A 16,279-nucleotide genomic window follows, 5' to 3' on the forward strand; every position below is an offset into this window, starting at 1 on the left:
GCATCGCTCATGGAAAATAGTCAATCCATCACGAGCCCAAAGGCCGACCGCCATCGGCAGACACCTCACCGTCGCCCTTCACCCTCGCGCCACGCCACTCTGCGCAAACCCGGCGTCACGGTGGACATCTATTTCATCACGTCACGTCACGTCAGAGCGCGCCACGCCCTCACAACCGGTCGGCGCTCCTTGGCAACTCCAAAATATAAAAGCATTCGGACCCTGGAACGTGTCAGGTGTCTGGCGAACGGCCGCGCGCGCCCGGCCGGTCCGACAGCGCGGTCCCACCACCAGTCGGCCGCTCCGTCCGTTCGTCCGCCGGGGCGCCGGGCCGCAGGAGCTGCAGTGAGAGGCCGGGCGGCGGCAGCTGAGTCGCGCCTGGCCACAGTCCGGGGAGCTGACAGCGGCAGCGGAAAGGACTCCAGAGGCAGATCAGAGTTCGGTATAGGGAGGCCGGCCCTGCTCAGCACCGCCGCGGTCTCATCGCTCACACGTTCACGGGGCCAGTGCGTCCTGCGCGCCCCGGGCCGGCCGCTGGGCGGGTCACTCCTCGGCCTTGTCCTCGTCGCCGTCGCCCTCTCCGTCGGAGTCGGAGCCGGAGCCGGAGCCGCTCTCGGAGTCGTCGCCGGCCACCTGCCGCGTCTCGGCCTCGGCCGTGTCCATTTGCTTCTGCAGGTCCGCCTCGTCCACGTCCGTGACAATCTTGGGCTGCGGCACCGAGACACACGGCACTCAGACACGCGGAGGGGACACTTACAGGGAAAACTCACAGACAGAAGGAATTCGGAGGGGATACTCAGACACTCAAAGAGGACACCATTCACAGACACAGGACAGACCGAGTACGACCAGGGTCAGGGAAACGGCATAAAGACAAACGAGCACCTAAACAAATTCAAGTTCTGCAAGGTCCCAATGCTGCAAGGTTCGTATGAAATAAAGGAAAAGAACAAGGTTTACGGTGACGAGAAGGGGCGAAAGTCAGACAAATAACATAGTAATCGTAAAAGTGTCATTCGTATTGAGTATGTTGCGAGCTTGTTGGTGAAGACACTGATATCGAAAATAAAATAAATTACGCCGCTAACAGACACAACCCTCTTCGCTTCCTTCGGGTGCCGACAAAATACTGATCCCCTGCGGCGGTGACTTCATCCCTGAATAACCCACAGGAAGTTGCATTTGGGAACAGTGAGATTAACTTACCGCCATTTTTATCTCGAACTTGCCGCCCTGCGCCTTGATGCTTTCCCGGATGGCGTCGCAGGCGGCCTCCAGCGTTTTCAGGCCGTCCTGCTTCTCTGGCGTATTCGTAGTCATAACTGCGGACACCGGACGACGCGTGTCACAGTGCGTAACAGACAGGCCTAGTCGGATGCCCATAGCACATAAACGCAGCACATAAAAAGGGAGACCGGGTTAAAATGTAACTGGTGATTTGAAAAACTATCAGCTCTTTTAACCCGCGCCCCACTGGGGGGGGGGGGGGGCTATTCATAGCCTCCCTCCCGTTTTTCTGCAATAACTTCCAAACCGCTTGACGTATCAACGCCAACAAACTTTCAGTACCTTAGGCTGCATCAATTTGACACCTTGTGTCAAAATTTGAACTTCGTAACTACTATAGGTCGGCGGAAAATGACGTCAGAGTGACGTCATGTTCGGCCGATTTCGACGCAAAACATTGAACCACTGCAATCGCTTCCAAGAGCTTAGTTTTTAAGCTAGATACAATTTCTTTGCATGAGAGGACTCAGAATAGACTGCGCTATCAAACTTCTATCTCGGATTTTCGAAATTTTGAAAATTTGGAAAATTTAATACAACAAAATCCAAAATTTATATTTTTACATTTTTTTTCAAAAAGTAATTGACTTTTCGAAAAAAAAAACGAATATATGTGATAGAACGCATTATTATGACTAACTCTAGCAAGTTTTAGCTAAATATCTTCAAAAATGTCCAAGTTTTACGCATTATTGCAAAAATTCACAATTATTAATTTTTCAAATCATTTTTTTAGCACGTATTTGACATCGTACGCCAATATGAATAGCACCATCGTGTTCCTGAGCTCAAACTGCATCCAATAGACACCTTTTTTGTTGAAAAATTTTAACTTCAAAATTTGACCTTTTTTGACCTGAAAGTGACCTGACCTAAGCTAAATTCGACTCAAAATGACCTCGAATGACATAGACGACATCAAATTCGAAATCTCTGACCTAAATGGACCATAAAACATGTGTCACGCGACCGACGTATGATATAATATTGTCGTGACCTGTGATGACCTGACTTTGACCTGAAAATCAAAGTACAAGTTTGGTACCCTCAGGGTAACTAGAGCATCTGTTCCCGAGTGTGTGATCCAAAAATGAGCCTGATCTGACTTGTAAGACGGCGGCCAGAGCCCAAAACGTGAACAAGCCAAAATGCTAATAATTTTTACTTTGACCTGACCTGTGACGTCATCGGTGACCTCGAGGTCAATGAAATTAGGTTTCGCTCGACAGTTTTTCCGGGGCTATCAAATGCCGTTTGAATTTTGACGATCGGCCCGGTAGTTTCGGAGTTAGGAGGGGGGGGGGGCTATTCATAGCCCCCCCCCCCAGTAGGGCGTGTTATACGCAGACCCCAGTGGGGCGCGGGTTAGGCGCAATTCAACTATGCTTGCGCCACACTTTACTGGTTCTAACGCATCTAAAAAAGAAAAAAATATCAGAAACGCTACGGTAGTATTAGCCGTTAGATCTAAGAGTACACGCGCATATCGGATTCCAGACGATCCTGACTACGGATGGCGACCAGGAGGACGGAGCTGATGACATTATTCGGAACCTCTTCATCATCAGGCTCCCGCACTAATGCTACGTCCACAGAGAGGTCTTACCATAGAGGGGAGGCGCAATCAGGTTAATCTTGATCTGCATATCTTTGGTGGAGCAGGCTAGGCCGGCCCGCAGCGCCTCCTTGACGGCGTCAATACCCTCGTACCTGGCGGCAAACATATGAACGGTGCGGTCAGGCGTGGGCGAACACATTCACACACATACCGCTGTCAGATAAGTCGTTGGTGAAAGCATTCACAAACTTACGTTATGTAAATAATTGACAGAGATGTTCAAAAACATACCGTACTATGTCCTGTTATTAGGTTAGATTTATATCTACCATCTCAGCCCGCCAACCAAGCCCATAACTCTCGTAACCCTCCCAACATAATTTCGTTACCAAGAAACACTATGACGCCAAGCGAGCAAATGGTTAGAGTAATTGCTCCTCAGCTGCCCCTTACCGACCTACCACTCCATGGCTGTCATACCACCGTCAACCCCACCGTCAACCATCTTCCCCCCCTTCGTCCGTCAGCCGCGCGGCCCCTCACCCGTAGCAGGCGACCTCGATGTCGGCGCGGATTTTCACGGAGGCCAGCGTCAGCTTTCGCTGGATGTTGAGCAGCAGCATTTCCTTGGTCTTTTCGTCCAGACCGCACTCGTCCAGCAGCGACGGCTCACTGGCGGCAGGTCAGCGGGTCAGGTAATGGAGAGGGGTGGGGTGCAGGGGCAGGTCACTCGTCCAGCAGCGACGGCTCACTGGCGGCAGGTCAGCGGGTCAGGTAATGGAGAGGGGTGGGGTGCAGGGGCAGGTCACTCGTCCAGCAGCGACGGCTCACTGGCGGCAGGTCAGCGGGTACCAGGCATATACCAGGCAGGTCAGCCAAAGGGGGTGAGCGAGCGGAACACTCCGCACAGTCAGCGCAATGACCGCCACATGAGCCGACAGATTCACGGCACGTGTGCAATTTCAAACAATGATGTTTATTAAGGTAAGACGCTCTATGATAGGATGGTAGAGTAAAAGTGCAATGGACTTGTAGGTAAGTGCAGTTGTATAGGACTCAAATAACAAATAGGATCTAAATATGAACGAAATGTAAGCAGAGATAAAAATTTAAAACCTTATTACAGCAAAAAACATGTTTAAGGCTTTTTATAGAAGAAGCGATAATGAACATATTGCCAACGTCATCAAAATTCTGATCGTATTAGGTTCACATCAGTTTAGTTAACGCTGCATGAGGGCATTTCGACAGGATGACTCACTTGACGGCCTGTTTGAAGACATCGTACGCCGAGCCCTGTTTCTTGCTCTTCTCCTCGAAGTGCCAGGCGGTCTTCCGATAGAGCTCCTCGAACTGTTCGTTGGTCTCGTAGCCGAGCAGCTCTGCCACATGCCGCAGGATCGACTGCACCGCCTTGGCCTTGGAGTACTTCTCAGTGCACTCCTCGATGCCCTCGGGCGAGACACGCCGCTTGGACAGGTCGATGTAGCCTGCCGACGGAGCGGTGTGTGTAACAACATGGCGGCCTGGCCTTATCCAGCTCGGAGGGGAGGGGTGATTGGGATAACGGTGGGAGTGGATATTTCAGCTAGAGCGATGTGATGAGTTTCCAGGCCTTCCAGAGCAGCCGCAGGACGGTGAAGAAGGCCATGATGGTGATGGCGGTGAATATCATCACGAAAAAGGTGACGGCCGAGTAGGTCAGCAGCGCCTGCATGTCGTCCTGCAGCGACGCCTCCATGGCGAACCGAGGGTGCCGCACGGGCAAACGCCAAATTTAAGCACAAGGTACTGACAGCGCGCTACGTGACGCGCTACTGACAACGCGAACGACAAAATTTAGCCGCTAAAATAGAACAAAACCCGATTTGAAATAACAGTTATATGGGCCAGGGGTGGCATGAAAATCAAGATAAAAATATGAAAATCGTTTTGAGGACAGAAACAGCACAATCTTAATATGTTCTTCGAAATAAAACGCGGATCATTTTCAGAGAGCACCTTCAAGTTATGACCATGGATTAGGTATTCCTGGATTGGACACTCCGCCGATTTTCCGACCACCCGGCGGCGGCGGCGGATTTCCCGACGGCGAGGGCGCTGGCGCCATTTTAGCATTGCGTGCTATGGGCGGAGCGTGTTTTTTTTTTTGTATATTTTTGTCGTTTATTACTTACCTGTAACCGATTTTGATGAAAATTTTTGTGAACCTGGTAGAACAGGAATTGAGGAATGTCATGAAAATATTCTTTTCCCAGTTTTGATTTAAGAAGTTGCTTAAATTCTGCTGACAAGTGAGGGTTCGCGATTACAGTCGAAGAGCCAATGTTAGAATAAAGTGAAGTTTTATGCGATAACATGAAAATAAGTTGATATTTGTATTAAATCATCAATAGGTACTTGTTTGACTGCCGAGGAACGATGATATTTGATGATAAATTGCATCGGCAAGTCAAGAATACCGGCTCAGTTTATGGGCATCAGGTATTGTATTGTATTGTATTGTATTTACATCGTGCAATCGGTCCATGAACACATGGCTATTATGATTGACATGTCATAAAAACGGAACATCGGGATTCAGTTGCACAACTAACACACACACTCACGCACACACACTCAGCTCACATCACATTTGTACATCGCGCTACTCGTTTTGTTGTTTTGCCAGAAGATGTTTGCGGAGTTTTAGCCTGAACTCTCGCGTTCCCATGTTGTGGAAACTCGGCGGCAATTCATTGTAGCCCGTGACGGCAGAAAACAGAAATCGTCGGCGTCCCGATTCCGTCCGTGTTACAGGTCTCTCCAGCATGTCAGCCTGTCTGGTCACACGGCGGTGAATGCTACCCCGGGTCACGAGGCTTCTGTACAGGGTTTCAGGCTGGCAAGCTGACAAAACCTGTTTTAACATGGTCAGAGAGTGGTAGAGGTGCAGATTTTCTGCTGACAGCCACTTCAGCGTTCTCAACACGTCACTGATGTGGTCGTATTAGCGGCGGCCTGAAATAACGCGTGCGCCGTAGGTAATGATTAGGTAGGTAAGGTAATGATTCCGTATGTGATAGTGACTAAATGGAGCCATAATAATTATAAGAAAGATCTTAAAATATGTGTGAAGTCTCTGAAATCGTGTCTTATGAGCTAAAGCTCGCTAATTTCGCCCTCCAATACCGCGTTTTTTAGCACGCAACCCGGTGCGGCGGCCGCCGGCGCACTCGCCGCCGATGTTTCGGAGCTCCGCCACCAGGGCGGCCGCTTGGTCGCCGGCGCTACTGTTGGGGAATAGGGAGTGTCCTATCCAGGAATACTTCATCCATGTTATGACGGTGGACTGCAAGCCAAGCGTAATACAAAAAGAGAACAACTCGCTGTTGACTGAGGAGATGGATCTCACAAATATAAAATAACTTGTGCAGGTGCGGGATCTGTTCGCCTTGTGATCCAGACAACGTTGGAAATAAGACCCTTTGCTGGTTCCCGTGGGGTTCAAAAGATTTTGTTCTCCTCTATAACTTTATACTCCGCGGCACCTGAAATCTTCTAAATTTCCCAGCCTTTGTGATAAAAAACTGCTATTATTACACCTAAAATATGCAGAGATAGCATCGAAAGGAACACAGTTTATCGGCTATTACATTTAGCAGGCCAAACATTTGATTTTCCTGTTGGCTGTTGTAAACGCTGGCCGGTTCTCCGGACCGATTTTATTATCCGGGACGACCGAAAACGACAATTCCAACATTGGCTCCGGAACAATCCGAGCAATATTTGCAAAAAAGCTAACAAAACACCAACAACAGTTCGTAACATCGATACATTACAGGTAACTGTTGTATCAGTGACTGACGCTTGCGATGAAAAAATCAACATACAGTTCGTTTCAACTTCTGACCGTGATTCACCACGCCCTCCTGAGTCGAACAAAACGGTGAAGCGACTCTCGTGCTCCATGACAGCCCTGTTTGTCACATGAGCCGGCACGGCTACAGGTGCCTGTCGCCGAGGCTCCGATGTAACCCGAGAACCCGGTAGTGGGCCCGCGCGGCGCCGCTGAACTATGACCGCCCAGTTCCAACGGGCGTGGGGGGGGGGGGACAGGGCGCCGGTCACGGGGGCCTCGTGACGAGCTACTCCTAATGCGGCAGCCGCTCTCGGGTCTCCCGGCTTACGATCCGATCCCGACCCCGTGATGTGGATTCCACGGCTGATTCGACCAACACCGATACGCATCAAGTGTCAATCGTCAAGGAAATAGCTGAAATGTTACAGTTCCGATTCCATTTCAGCAAATGACTGAACTTCTGCCTATCACCAGTGAATCGGTAGTGCAACATTAGGTACAAAACCCAGAGAACGGCATGAGTGTTACAAGCAAATATAAATTTGAAATAAGCCAAGGTAATAGAGGAAAATAGACGAGCAGATTTACCATCAGTACTACTCCGGCAATGTTTCGAGCTTACTGATCCCAACTCTTCTATTTTTCTCTTTGCTTTCGCTTTATATACCAAAATCCAAATCCTTTCATTTCATACACGCATCTCTCTTCATTCATCTCTATCCCGTACGACTCTAGGACCGGTTCCACGGCAAACATTGCACCCTGTTTCGCTTACTTTTCCCGTTTTTTTTTATTGATACATTTTTAAAGCCACATTTATTACAAAGAAGTGTGAATTTGTGATGTTTCATTGAAACATCGAGTGTCGGATGTATATTGATCAGCAAGGACCCTCTTGTTTTTGATAGGTGTATTCAAGGCACAAGGCACATGCGAGATGAGAAGGCTGAAGGATACGCACATACCGTGGTCTGGTCCGAAAAGTAAAATACCGCGAAACGACAAAAAAAGAGACGATACCTACCACAATCTACTACTATACCATTATCCGCGCTCATCAGAGATAAATTGAATAGTTAGAAGTGGGGTTTACTTGCAAAACGACAGCAACGAAATTAGACAAAGCAAAGCGCTCGACTCCCACCGCGCAGCCAGCGGTTTCCACTCACCCTTGTCCTTGTCAACCCTCATGACGACGACGGGCTCTGTCTTGCCGACCCTGATGAGTTTGTTGATGGATCGGATGCGTCGCCGCGAGAGCTCCGACAGCAGGATCATGCCCTCGATGTCGTTGTACTCGAGCAGGCGCACGTAGGCGCCCATCTCGGCGATTTGACGTACCGTCACCATCACCACGTCGTCTATCTCGGGGAACTTTTGCGAATAAAATCGGCACGACAGCGGCATGATGGCGGCGACTGCAATGTAAACAGAAACATTTCAGTCAGCTTCGTGCATGAGACAAATGTTTTCGACTTGTTTGCGATCAAAGGCAAAGAGAGATGATAAATAACAGGCATAGAGAAGCATAACTACACTGATTTAAAACAAACACTGAGATACTGAAATATGATGTAGGTACTCTACTTCATAATTAGACAAAAACCCTTCCAATGAGTTCTATAGTGCAAGAAGATGGAACTTTTGAACATAGAACCATGATGAATCTCAGCAAAAACATCATCAGTTGATACTGTGTAAGCATTTAACCTGATTTTCTTAGCTTTAATGCCATTTATTTCATCACAAGATTACCTGCACAGTCTCCATGCCTATTATTTATTAACCCTAATTCAGTGCGAAATGACAATGACATTGCAACAATGCCCAATTTAGGTCTCAATACCATCTCTTTTAGCCTTTAAAGGAATAGCTTGCCTGCCCTACAATAATATATCAGCACTTGACTAATTCTATGATTTTTTTGTAACAAGCTAAAAAATAAATAAAAAATACAAAAAACAGGAACAAGTGATCATAAAATGCCAAGGGAAAGAGGATTAGAACTTATAAGATCAAGCTATTAGCTAGGGCTGTGAATTGTGGTTAAAGCAAGTTAAACACAGCGACTCCCTGCACTCGTGACTCACAAGTCAAATCACCCCCTCTATTCTTCCACTTTCCTTGCCAAATGCCAGTTCCCACAATCACAAAGATTGACGTGCACTATGCGATGTTGTTGAGATGTTACACACATCTCAACAATCTTTTGAAATTGACGGGGACCAGCAAAGGGTCTTATTTCCAACATTGTCCGGACTCCGGAGCACAAGTACATGAACAGCAGTACTAATCAGAAGTCACTTGGGACAGACTGCAGCCAATTTACAAATGAATTCATGATATAAATATCTTTTAACCACGATCCATGAACACCATCTGCCAACATCTGATTTTTTACGGTAACTTTATCATCGACATACACAACCTTAGCCCCAAACTTTACCTTGTAGACAGTTGTTCTATAAGAAAACTAACAATTGTACTAATATATCCGTCCTTAGGTGGTTATCGAAGTAATTTCGAAGCGGAACATATGCACAGCACGAGCAAGGCCCTGCACGAGGTCCTAGAGCCACCGGACACGAAAAGGATGACCATACGTTCATAAAGTTGGCTTCAAATTCGGATTCGGATTCCAGCACAACATTCGTGAAAAAATGACAAAAACGGACCCCTCAGAATCGATTTAAATTAACAGGATAGATAAAGCAGGACATGCTTATTATGAAAATAAATCACCTAGGCTTGGCACCCCCTAAGAACTGAGGAATCTTAGGTCAAAGTTCAAGGTCATTCTCGGCGGACCCTTTGGATTCTCGTAAAAATTTGTACAACTATAGTCCATGAAGAGCTGATTTCAAAAATATCAGTATCTTACTTTGGCAAGCAGCACGAACTGATATATAGTAGGTCAAAGGTCAGAATCAAGGTCACGTATGTGTAATACAGGAAGTGGAAGTGACCACGTGGTCAGGTGAGAAAGGAGGACCCCTTAGATTTCAATAATTTTTTGCTCAATGATGCAACCAATGTTGGAGATGCTACTGCTGGTTTTTCTTGTTTTGGCAAGGTCAAACTACGGAGAAATGACGGGTCAAAGGTCAAGGTCATTTTTAGCGGACCCTTTCGATTCACATATAAATTTTTATCCCTATACAATTTTTAATTCTGGTTATTATTCTGCGTATTGTTAGGCTTGGCAGGTCTTAAATTATTTATTTAATTATTCATTTGAGTAGGATTTCGGGTTTTTTGAAACGCTCAGTTTTTGCAGCGAGCTTTTTCTCTTAGGGCTTGCGAGATATCTGCGTGCACACATATCTCTTCAACATTGCGCGCCTCACAGGAATGCGGCTGATTCACGTGACAAACTTTTTGAAACGCTGAGTTTTTGCAGCGAGCTTTTTCTCTTAGGGCTTGCGAGATAGCTGCGTGCACACATATCTCTTCAACATTGCGCGCCTCACAGGAATGCGGCTGATTCACGTGCTTTTGTGAGCGAGGTGCTTCCCTCCGGGAGAAATTCGCCGTCCCCATATGCTTAACACAGAGCCGAGCGGCGGCTGACAGGTGGCCGGCTCTCGGGAGATCGGCAGCCGACACTCGAAAAATCGACAAGCCGCCGCTGAATGCGCGTGCGGCAGTGCTGAGCCGAGTCGTTCCCACGGTCTGAGGTACCCCCAGTTTGAAGATTCGGCTGTAGAATATGTAGTTTTAAATACGTAGTTTGACGTAAATCTCGGAAAAGTGAGATACGGCCAGAAATGAGTGTGGGTCCCTCCGTTCTGAAGATTCTGATCGACGCCGATTGAAATAATTCGCCGTGCATATCTCGGCTTATTGACGACCGATTGACACGGGATAAACACCGATCGATACCAAATGGCTCTGTGTGTGTGTGTGGGGGGGGGGGGAGTAGAGTGGCAAGTTTTCCTACCCGACGAACCCGGAATTATCCCGAGGGGGTAGGTGTGGGAGTAGAGTCGGGGGAACGGGGGGCGAGTGCAAGTACCAAGTACTTTCGCAGTACCAAGCAAGTACCAAGTACTTATGGAAATACCAAGCAAGTACCAAGTACTTTGGCAAATACCGAGTACTTATGCAAATACCAAGCAAGTACCAAGTACTTTGGCAAGTACCGAGTACTTTGGCAAGTACCAAGCAAGTACCAAGTACTTTTGCAAGTTCAGCAAGTTTTTCGCCAATATCGAAGCTTCTAGACGTCCAATCGTCACCGGAAAAACACCATTCGATCCCAAATTTTCTCCCGAATCTCTTTATGGCCAAAGCGACGCGGAGCGAGCCAAGATATCTTGTTTTAAAATATTTAAATAATTTAACCTTTAATTCACCTATCCCAACATGGCTACCGTGCGAGCACCTATCAAAACCTTGATGAAAATAACAAACCGAAAATCTGAGAAACGCGATTTGACCTTGGACGTGCCCCGTGCCAGTGCACTGGCCTTAGGGGTGCTGAAGAACTTGATTTGGTAGGTATAGTGTGTTTTGGTGTGGGTTATTGTAATTTTAATGTATTGCACGTTGCCTGATTTGCGACACAACTTACAAAATTGAAATAGCAGTCGTAAGTAGTGTCAGTGTCGCAAGTTGACCTTGCCTTGGGGTATACCGAATAGGTCACAGGTCATTCGGGTCATTGCCTCGAAATTTACGTGGTACGTGTAAAATTGTTTGAACTTAAGATCCTGAAAATTTTGTTGCAATCCATTGATGCTAATGCAAGTTATAGAGCTTGAACTGACAGGTCGTTTATGAGGCCTCCATCCATGCCAGCGAGGCAGCAAGAGTGTTGAAAATGGTCCATAATATGCTATTTCACATTTATTGGGGTATTCAGGAATTGGAAGTAGCCTAACACCATTCCAGCAACTACTGGCGAATCCAGAAAGGCGGTCTTGGACGCTGCAAGGGTCATCCCCCCAAAAAATTCTCCCGATTCCAAAAACGTGTCCCAGATGACCCCTACGACCTCCAACGAGCTCTGCGATGACCCCAAGTTGACCTTTTTGACCTGATGTGTCCCAGATGACCTCTGTGACCTCCAGTTTAGCTCTGATAACTCTAAGCTGACCTCTGTGACCTGGCATGTCCCAGATGACCTCCATTTGAGCTCTGTGATGACCCCAACTTGACCTCTGGGACCTCACGTGTCCCATATGACCTCTGTAACCTCTAAGTGATCTCTCTGATGACCCCAAGCTGAACTCTGTGACCTGACATGTCCCAGAAGACCCCCAGTTGAGCTCTGTGATGACCATAAGTTGACCTCTGTGACCTGACGTGCCTCCAAGTTGCCCTTTGTGACCGACGTGTCTCAGCTGCATCAGTGGTCTCCAATTGAGCTCTGTGATGACCCCAAGTTGACATCTGTGACCTGACGTGTATCATATGACCTCCAATTGAGGTCTCTGATAACCCCAAGCTGACCTCTGTGACCTGACATGTCCCATATGACCTCTGTGACCTCTAAGTGACCTCCCTCATGACCCCAAGTTGACCTGTGTGACATGATGTGTCCCATATGACCTCTGCGACCTCTAAGTGATCTCTCTGATTGCCCCAAGCTAACCTCTGTGACCTGACGTGTCCAAGATGACCCCCATGACCTTCAATCAAGCTATGTGATGACCCAGGTTGACCTCTGTGACTTGACATGTCCCAGATGACCTCCGTAACCTCCAATTGGGCTCTTTGATGACCCCAAGCTGACCTCTGTGACCTGACGTGTCCCAGATAACCCTCAATTGAGCTCTGTGATGACCCCAAGTTGACCTCTTTGACTTGACGTGTCCCATATGACCTCTGTGACATCAAGTGACCTCTCTGATGACTCCAAGCTGATCTCTGTGACCTGACATGTCCCAGATGACCTCCAATTGAGCTCTCTGATAACCCCAAGCTGACCTCTGTGACCTGACATGTCCCATATGACCTCTGTGACCTCTAAGTGACCTCCCTCATGACCCCAAGTTGACCTGTGTGACCTGACGTGTCCCAGATGACCTCCGTGACCTCCAATTGAGCTCTGATGACTCCAAGCTGACCTCTGTGACCTGATATGTCCCAGATGACCTCCAATTGAGCTCACTGATGACCCCCAAGTTGACCTCTGTGACCTGACGTGTCCCATATGACCTCTGTGACCTCTAAGTGACCTCTGTGACCTGACGTGTCCCAGATGACCTCCGTGACCTCCAATTGAGCTTTGTGATGACCCCAAGTTGACCTCTTTGACTTGACGTGTCCCATATGACCTCTGTGACATCAAGTGACCTCTCTGATGACTCCAAGCTGATCTCTGTGACCTGACATGTCCCAGATGACCTCCAATTGAGCTCTCTGATAACCCCAAGCTGACCTCTGTGACCTGACATGTCCCATATGACCTCTGTGACCTCTAAGTGACCTCCCTCATGACCCCAAGTTGACCTGTGTGACCTGACGTGTCCCAGATGACCTCCGTGACCTCCAATTGAGCTCTGATGACTCCAAGCTGACCTCTGTGACCTGATATGTCCCAGATGACCTCCAATTGAGCTCACTGATGACCCCCAAGTTGACCTCTGTGACCTGACGTGTCCCATATGACCTCTGCGACCTCTAAGTGACCTCTCTGATGACCTTAAGCTGACCTCTGTGACCTGACGTGTCCCAGATGACCTCCGTGACCTGCAATTGAGCTCTGATGACTCCAAGCTGACCTCTGTGACCTGATATGTCCCACATGACCTCCAATTGAGCTATTTGATGATCCTAAGCTGACCTCTGTGACCTGACGTGTCCCAAATGACCCTCAGTTGAGCTCTGTGATGACCCCAAGTTGACCTCTGTGACTTGACGTGTCCCATATGACCTCTGTGACATCAAGTGACCTCTCTGATGGCTCCAAGCTGATCTCTGTGACCTGACATGTCCCAGATGACCTCCAATTGAGCTCTCTGATAGCCCGAAGCTGACCTCTGTGACCTGACATGTCCCATATGACCTCTGTGACCTTTAAGTGACCTCCCTCATGACCCCAAGTTGACCTGTGTGACCTGACGTGTCCCAGATGACCTCCGTGACCTCCAATTGAGCTCTGATGACTCCAAGCTGACCTCTGTGACCTGATATGTCCCAGATGACCTCCAATTGAGCTCACTGATGACCCCCAAGTTGACCTCTGTGACCTGACGTGTCCCATATGAACTCTGCGACCTCTAAGTGACCTCTCTGATGACCTTAAGCTGACCTCTGTGACCTGACGTGTCCCAGATGACCTCCGTGACCTCCAATTGAGCTCTGTGATGACCCCAAGTTGACCTCTTTGACTTGACGTGTCCCATATGACCTCTGTGACATCAAGTGACCTCTCTGATGACTCCAAGCTGATCTCTGTGACCTGACATGTCCCAGATGACCTCCAATTGAGCTCTCTTATAACCCCAAGCTGACCTCTGTGACCTGACATGTCGCATATGACCTCTGTGACCTCTAAGTGACCTCCCTCATGACCCCAAGTTGACCTGTGTGACCTGACGTGTCCCAGATGACCTCCGTGACCTCCTATTGAGCTCTGATGACTCAAAGCTGACCTCTGTGACCTGATATGTCCCAGATGACCTCCAATTGAGCTCTTTGATGATCCTAAGCTGACCTCTGTGACCTGACGTGTCCCAAATGACCCTCAGTTGAGCTCTGAGCTCTACTGATTCTTTGTGATCTCATATGACCTCTAGAGACTTCGCATAACCACGTGAGCTTTCCTCAACCTCCTTTTATCTCGCTGAACTTTGAGTGGCTTCTCCCACCCTCGCCTGACTTCCTGTGACCTCGTAGGACCCGTCGTCTTCGTGTGACTACTTGTGACATTCGTTTGTTTTCCTGTGACCTATACCGACTTTTGTGACCTCGCCTAGCTGTAGCCTCGCTCCTGTCAGCTTCTGTCAGCTCCCGTAAGCTCCTTGCAGCTCCCGTAAGCTTCTTTCAGCTCCCGTAAGTTCCTTTCAGCTCCTGGCAGCTCACGATAGCTCATGACAGCTGCCGTAGGCTCCTGGCAGCTCCTGTCAGCTCCCGTAAGTTGTATATCTGATCCCACCCTGACCATATTCCTGCCCTCACTTTCTTTGACCGTCCATTGTTCGTCGGTCGCCAGGAGAGCTTGACGCTGCTGCGAGCACCACAGGGCTACTAGCGGTACGTCACGTGCTGCTGGTTTTCTAGAGACGGATGTTTGCTGATATTAGGCTGTTAAGACTGAGCCGTGATGCAGTGGCCGGTGGGAGTGCCGGCGCCGGTCGTGGTGGACCCGACGCCCAGCGCTCCGCTTCGCGCTGCTACCACACAGGTAGGGTTCGGCACACCGACTCCCGATGGCTACGTGGACAGTGAAAATATTGCAATGCTATGGTACAGGTAGAGTGACCGTTCCGTTCTTTGTCAGGTCTCTGAATGGAGCTGCGTTCCGGTGGGCGGCTGGCTGCGCTCTCTCGGTCTGGCCCAGTACGCCGACGCGTTCGTCGCCCGCTCTGTGGATGGCGCCCGGCTTCTGGGGCTCACCGAACAGGCTATGGAAGACGAGCCCGACGTCGGTGAGAGATTCACATTGCTAGCTGAGAAGGTGGATGTGACTCAAATTATTCAGTTCATAGCCTGATTTATTTAGCTTAATCTATTTGTATTAATCGTATTGCCACCATTAACTTGACTCCTGACTCGTGATTGTGGTTGCCTCAGTTGTAGGCCTTAAGTGCACCGCATTTTGACAGGTCTCGACGTGGCGACCTCGGAGCCAGCGTGTTGGGTCTCGGCTTCCCGCCACTCACCGGCGGACCTTTCCGCTTCGTGGACCGCATCGGTCCCGCACAGCTAGTCAAGGACATGGAGCGCTTCGCCGTCGTCAATGGCGTCGGCTTCGAGCCGTGCCTGACCTTGCACAACCAGGCCGCTAGCGGCACCAAGTTCTGTTCGGCCGGGCCTCGTGTAATGCCCACATGTGATGACCGAGTGTATACGCATGTGAAGCCGCTCCGCGTGTGTACCAGCGCTGGGCGTGTTCAGTTTCAAAGTAAATATAGAACCCTGGTGATCAAGCTACAGCTTTTGACGAGAAATAGAGTGAGGTCATTTTGAAAGCGATCAGACGGTAGCGCCGCCGTTCTTTGGCACGCCTTAGCATGCATCTGTGCTACACTAAAAGTTTAGGCTCGTGTCTTTCAAGGTCAGCAGGGTGAGGGCACCAGGTACTTCAAGTGGCCTCGTCTCAGGTAGAGTTCTAATACTCGTTCTAATACTACCAACACATCTAGTCAAGGAGCTGAGTTGAAATCGAGGGGATGGGGGCTGTTCAGCCCCTTCACTGGGAGGTTCACGGTTCAGCCCCTCCCCCACCAGGCGCGAAAATCTAGGAGCCCCAGCGTGGAGTGAGATATAACCTTTTCGACGGCACGTGATCGGGCATTGCATCGAATGACACTGGGCGATTGAAAGATGTTTCAGCTCGCTTGTCAAGGCAAACATTTATTCACAACGAAAACAGACATAGGCACATGTGGATTGCTAATGGATAATGGATAATGGCAACGGGT

The 16,279-nt window shown here is 48.8% G+C and overlaps 1 protein-coding gene and 1 long non-coding RNA gene across 5 annotated transcripts; one reads left to right on the forward strand and one right to left on the reverse strand.

Moving 5' to 3' along the window:
* Nucleotides 1-115: 115 nt before the first annotated feature.
* LOC122375165 (eukaryotic translation initiation factor 2 subunit 1-like) lies at nt 116-9,288 on the reverse strand. 2 transcript variants are annotated; one of them, XM_043354396.1, is made up of 7 exons: nt 9,133-9,288; nt 7,856-8,104; nt 4,107-4,335; nt 3,389-3,517; nt 2,894-2,997; nt 1,207-1,322; nt 116-708 (listed from the first exon to the last, which is right to left on the reverse strand). In XM_043354396.1, exons 2-7 carry the CDS (start codon nt 8,091-8,093, stop codon nt 544-546), a joined length of 981 nt encoding a protein of 326 aa, XP_043210331.1. In that variant the 5' UTR covers nt 8,094-8,104; nt 9,133-9,288; the 3' UTR covers nt 116-543. The 2 variants fall into 2 exon arrangements, with proteins under 2 accessions (XP_043210331.1, XP_043210330.1); XM_043354395.1 differs by having other exon boundaries at nt 7,856-8,106; nt 9,137-9,236.
* Nucleotides 9,289-11,066: 1,778 nt separating this feature from the next.
* On the forward strand, nt 11,067-15,784 carry LOC122375167. 3 transcript variants are annotated; one of them, XR_006255351.1, is made up of 4 exons: nt 11,067-11,182; nt 14,848-15,039; nt 15,136-15,283; nt 15,461-15,784. It is a non-coding gene; the product is annotated as an uncharacterized LOC122375167 (long non-coding RNA). The 3 variants fall into 3 exon arrangements; XR_006255352.1 differs by having other exon boundaries at nt 11,083-11,182; nt 14,916-15,039; XR_006255353.1 differs by lacking the exon at nt 11,067-11,182 and adding an exon at nt 11,259-11,277 and having other exon boundaries at nt 14,916-15,039.
* The last annotated feature ends 495 nt before the right edge of the window (nt 15,785-16,279 follow it).

This window comes from Amphibalanus amphitrite, unplaced genomic scaffold (genome assembly GCF_019059575.1).
Source record: "Amphibalanus amphitrite isolate SeventyFive unplaced genomic scaffold, NRLGWU_Aamphi_draft 001788F_arrow, whole genome shotgun sequence".
Classification (NCBI taxonomy): Eukaryota; Metazoa; Arthropoda; class Thecostraca; order Balanomorpha; family Balanidae; genus Amphibalanus; species Amphibalanus amphitrite.

Excerpts from the sequence above, each read along its gene's own strand:
- LOC122375165 (XM_043354396.1), bottom strand. The coding sequence starts at position 8,093 with ATGCCGCTGTCGTGCCGATTTTATTCGCAAAAGTTCCCCGAGATAGAC. Across the intron at positions 4,336-7,855 it reads GAGGGTTGACAAGGACAAGG|GCTACATCGACCTGTCCAAG; the intron begins GTGAGTGGAAAC and ends CTCCGTCGGCAG. Across the intron at positions 1,323-2,893 it reads GATTGCGCCTCCCCTCTATG|TTATGACTACGAATACGCCA; the intron begins GTAAGACCTCTC and ends CGGTGTCCGCAG.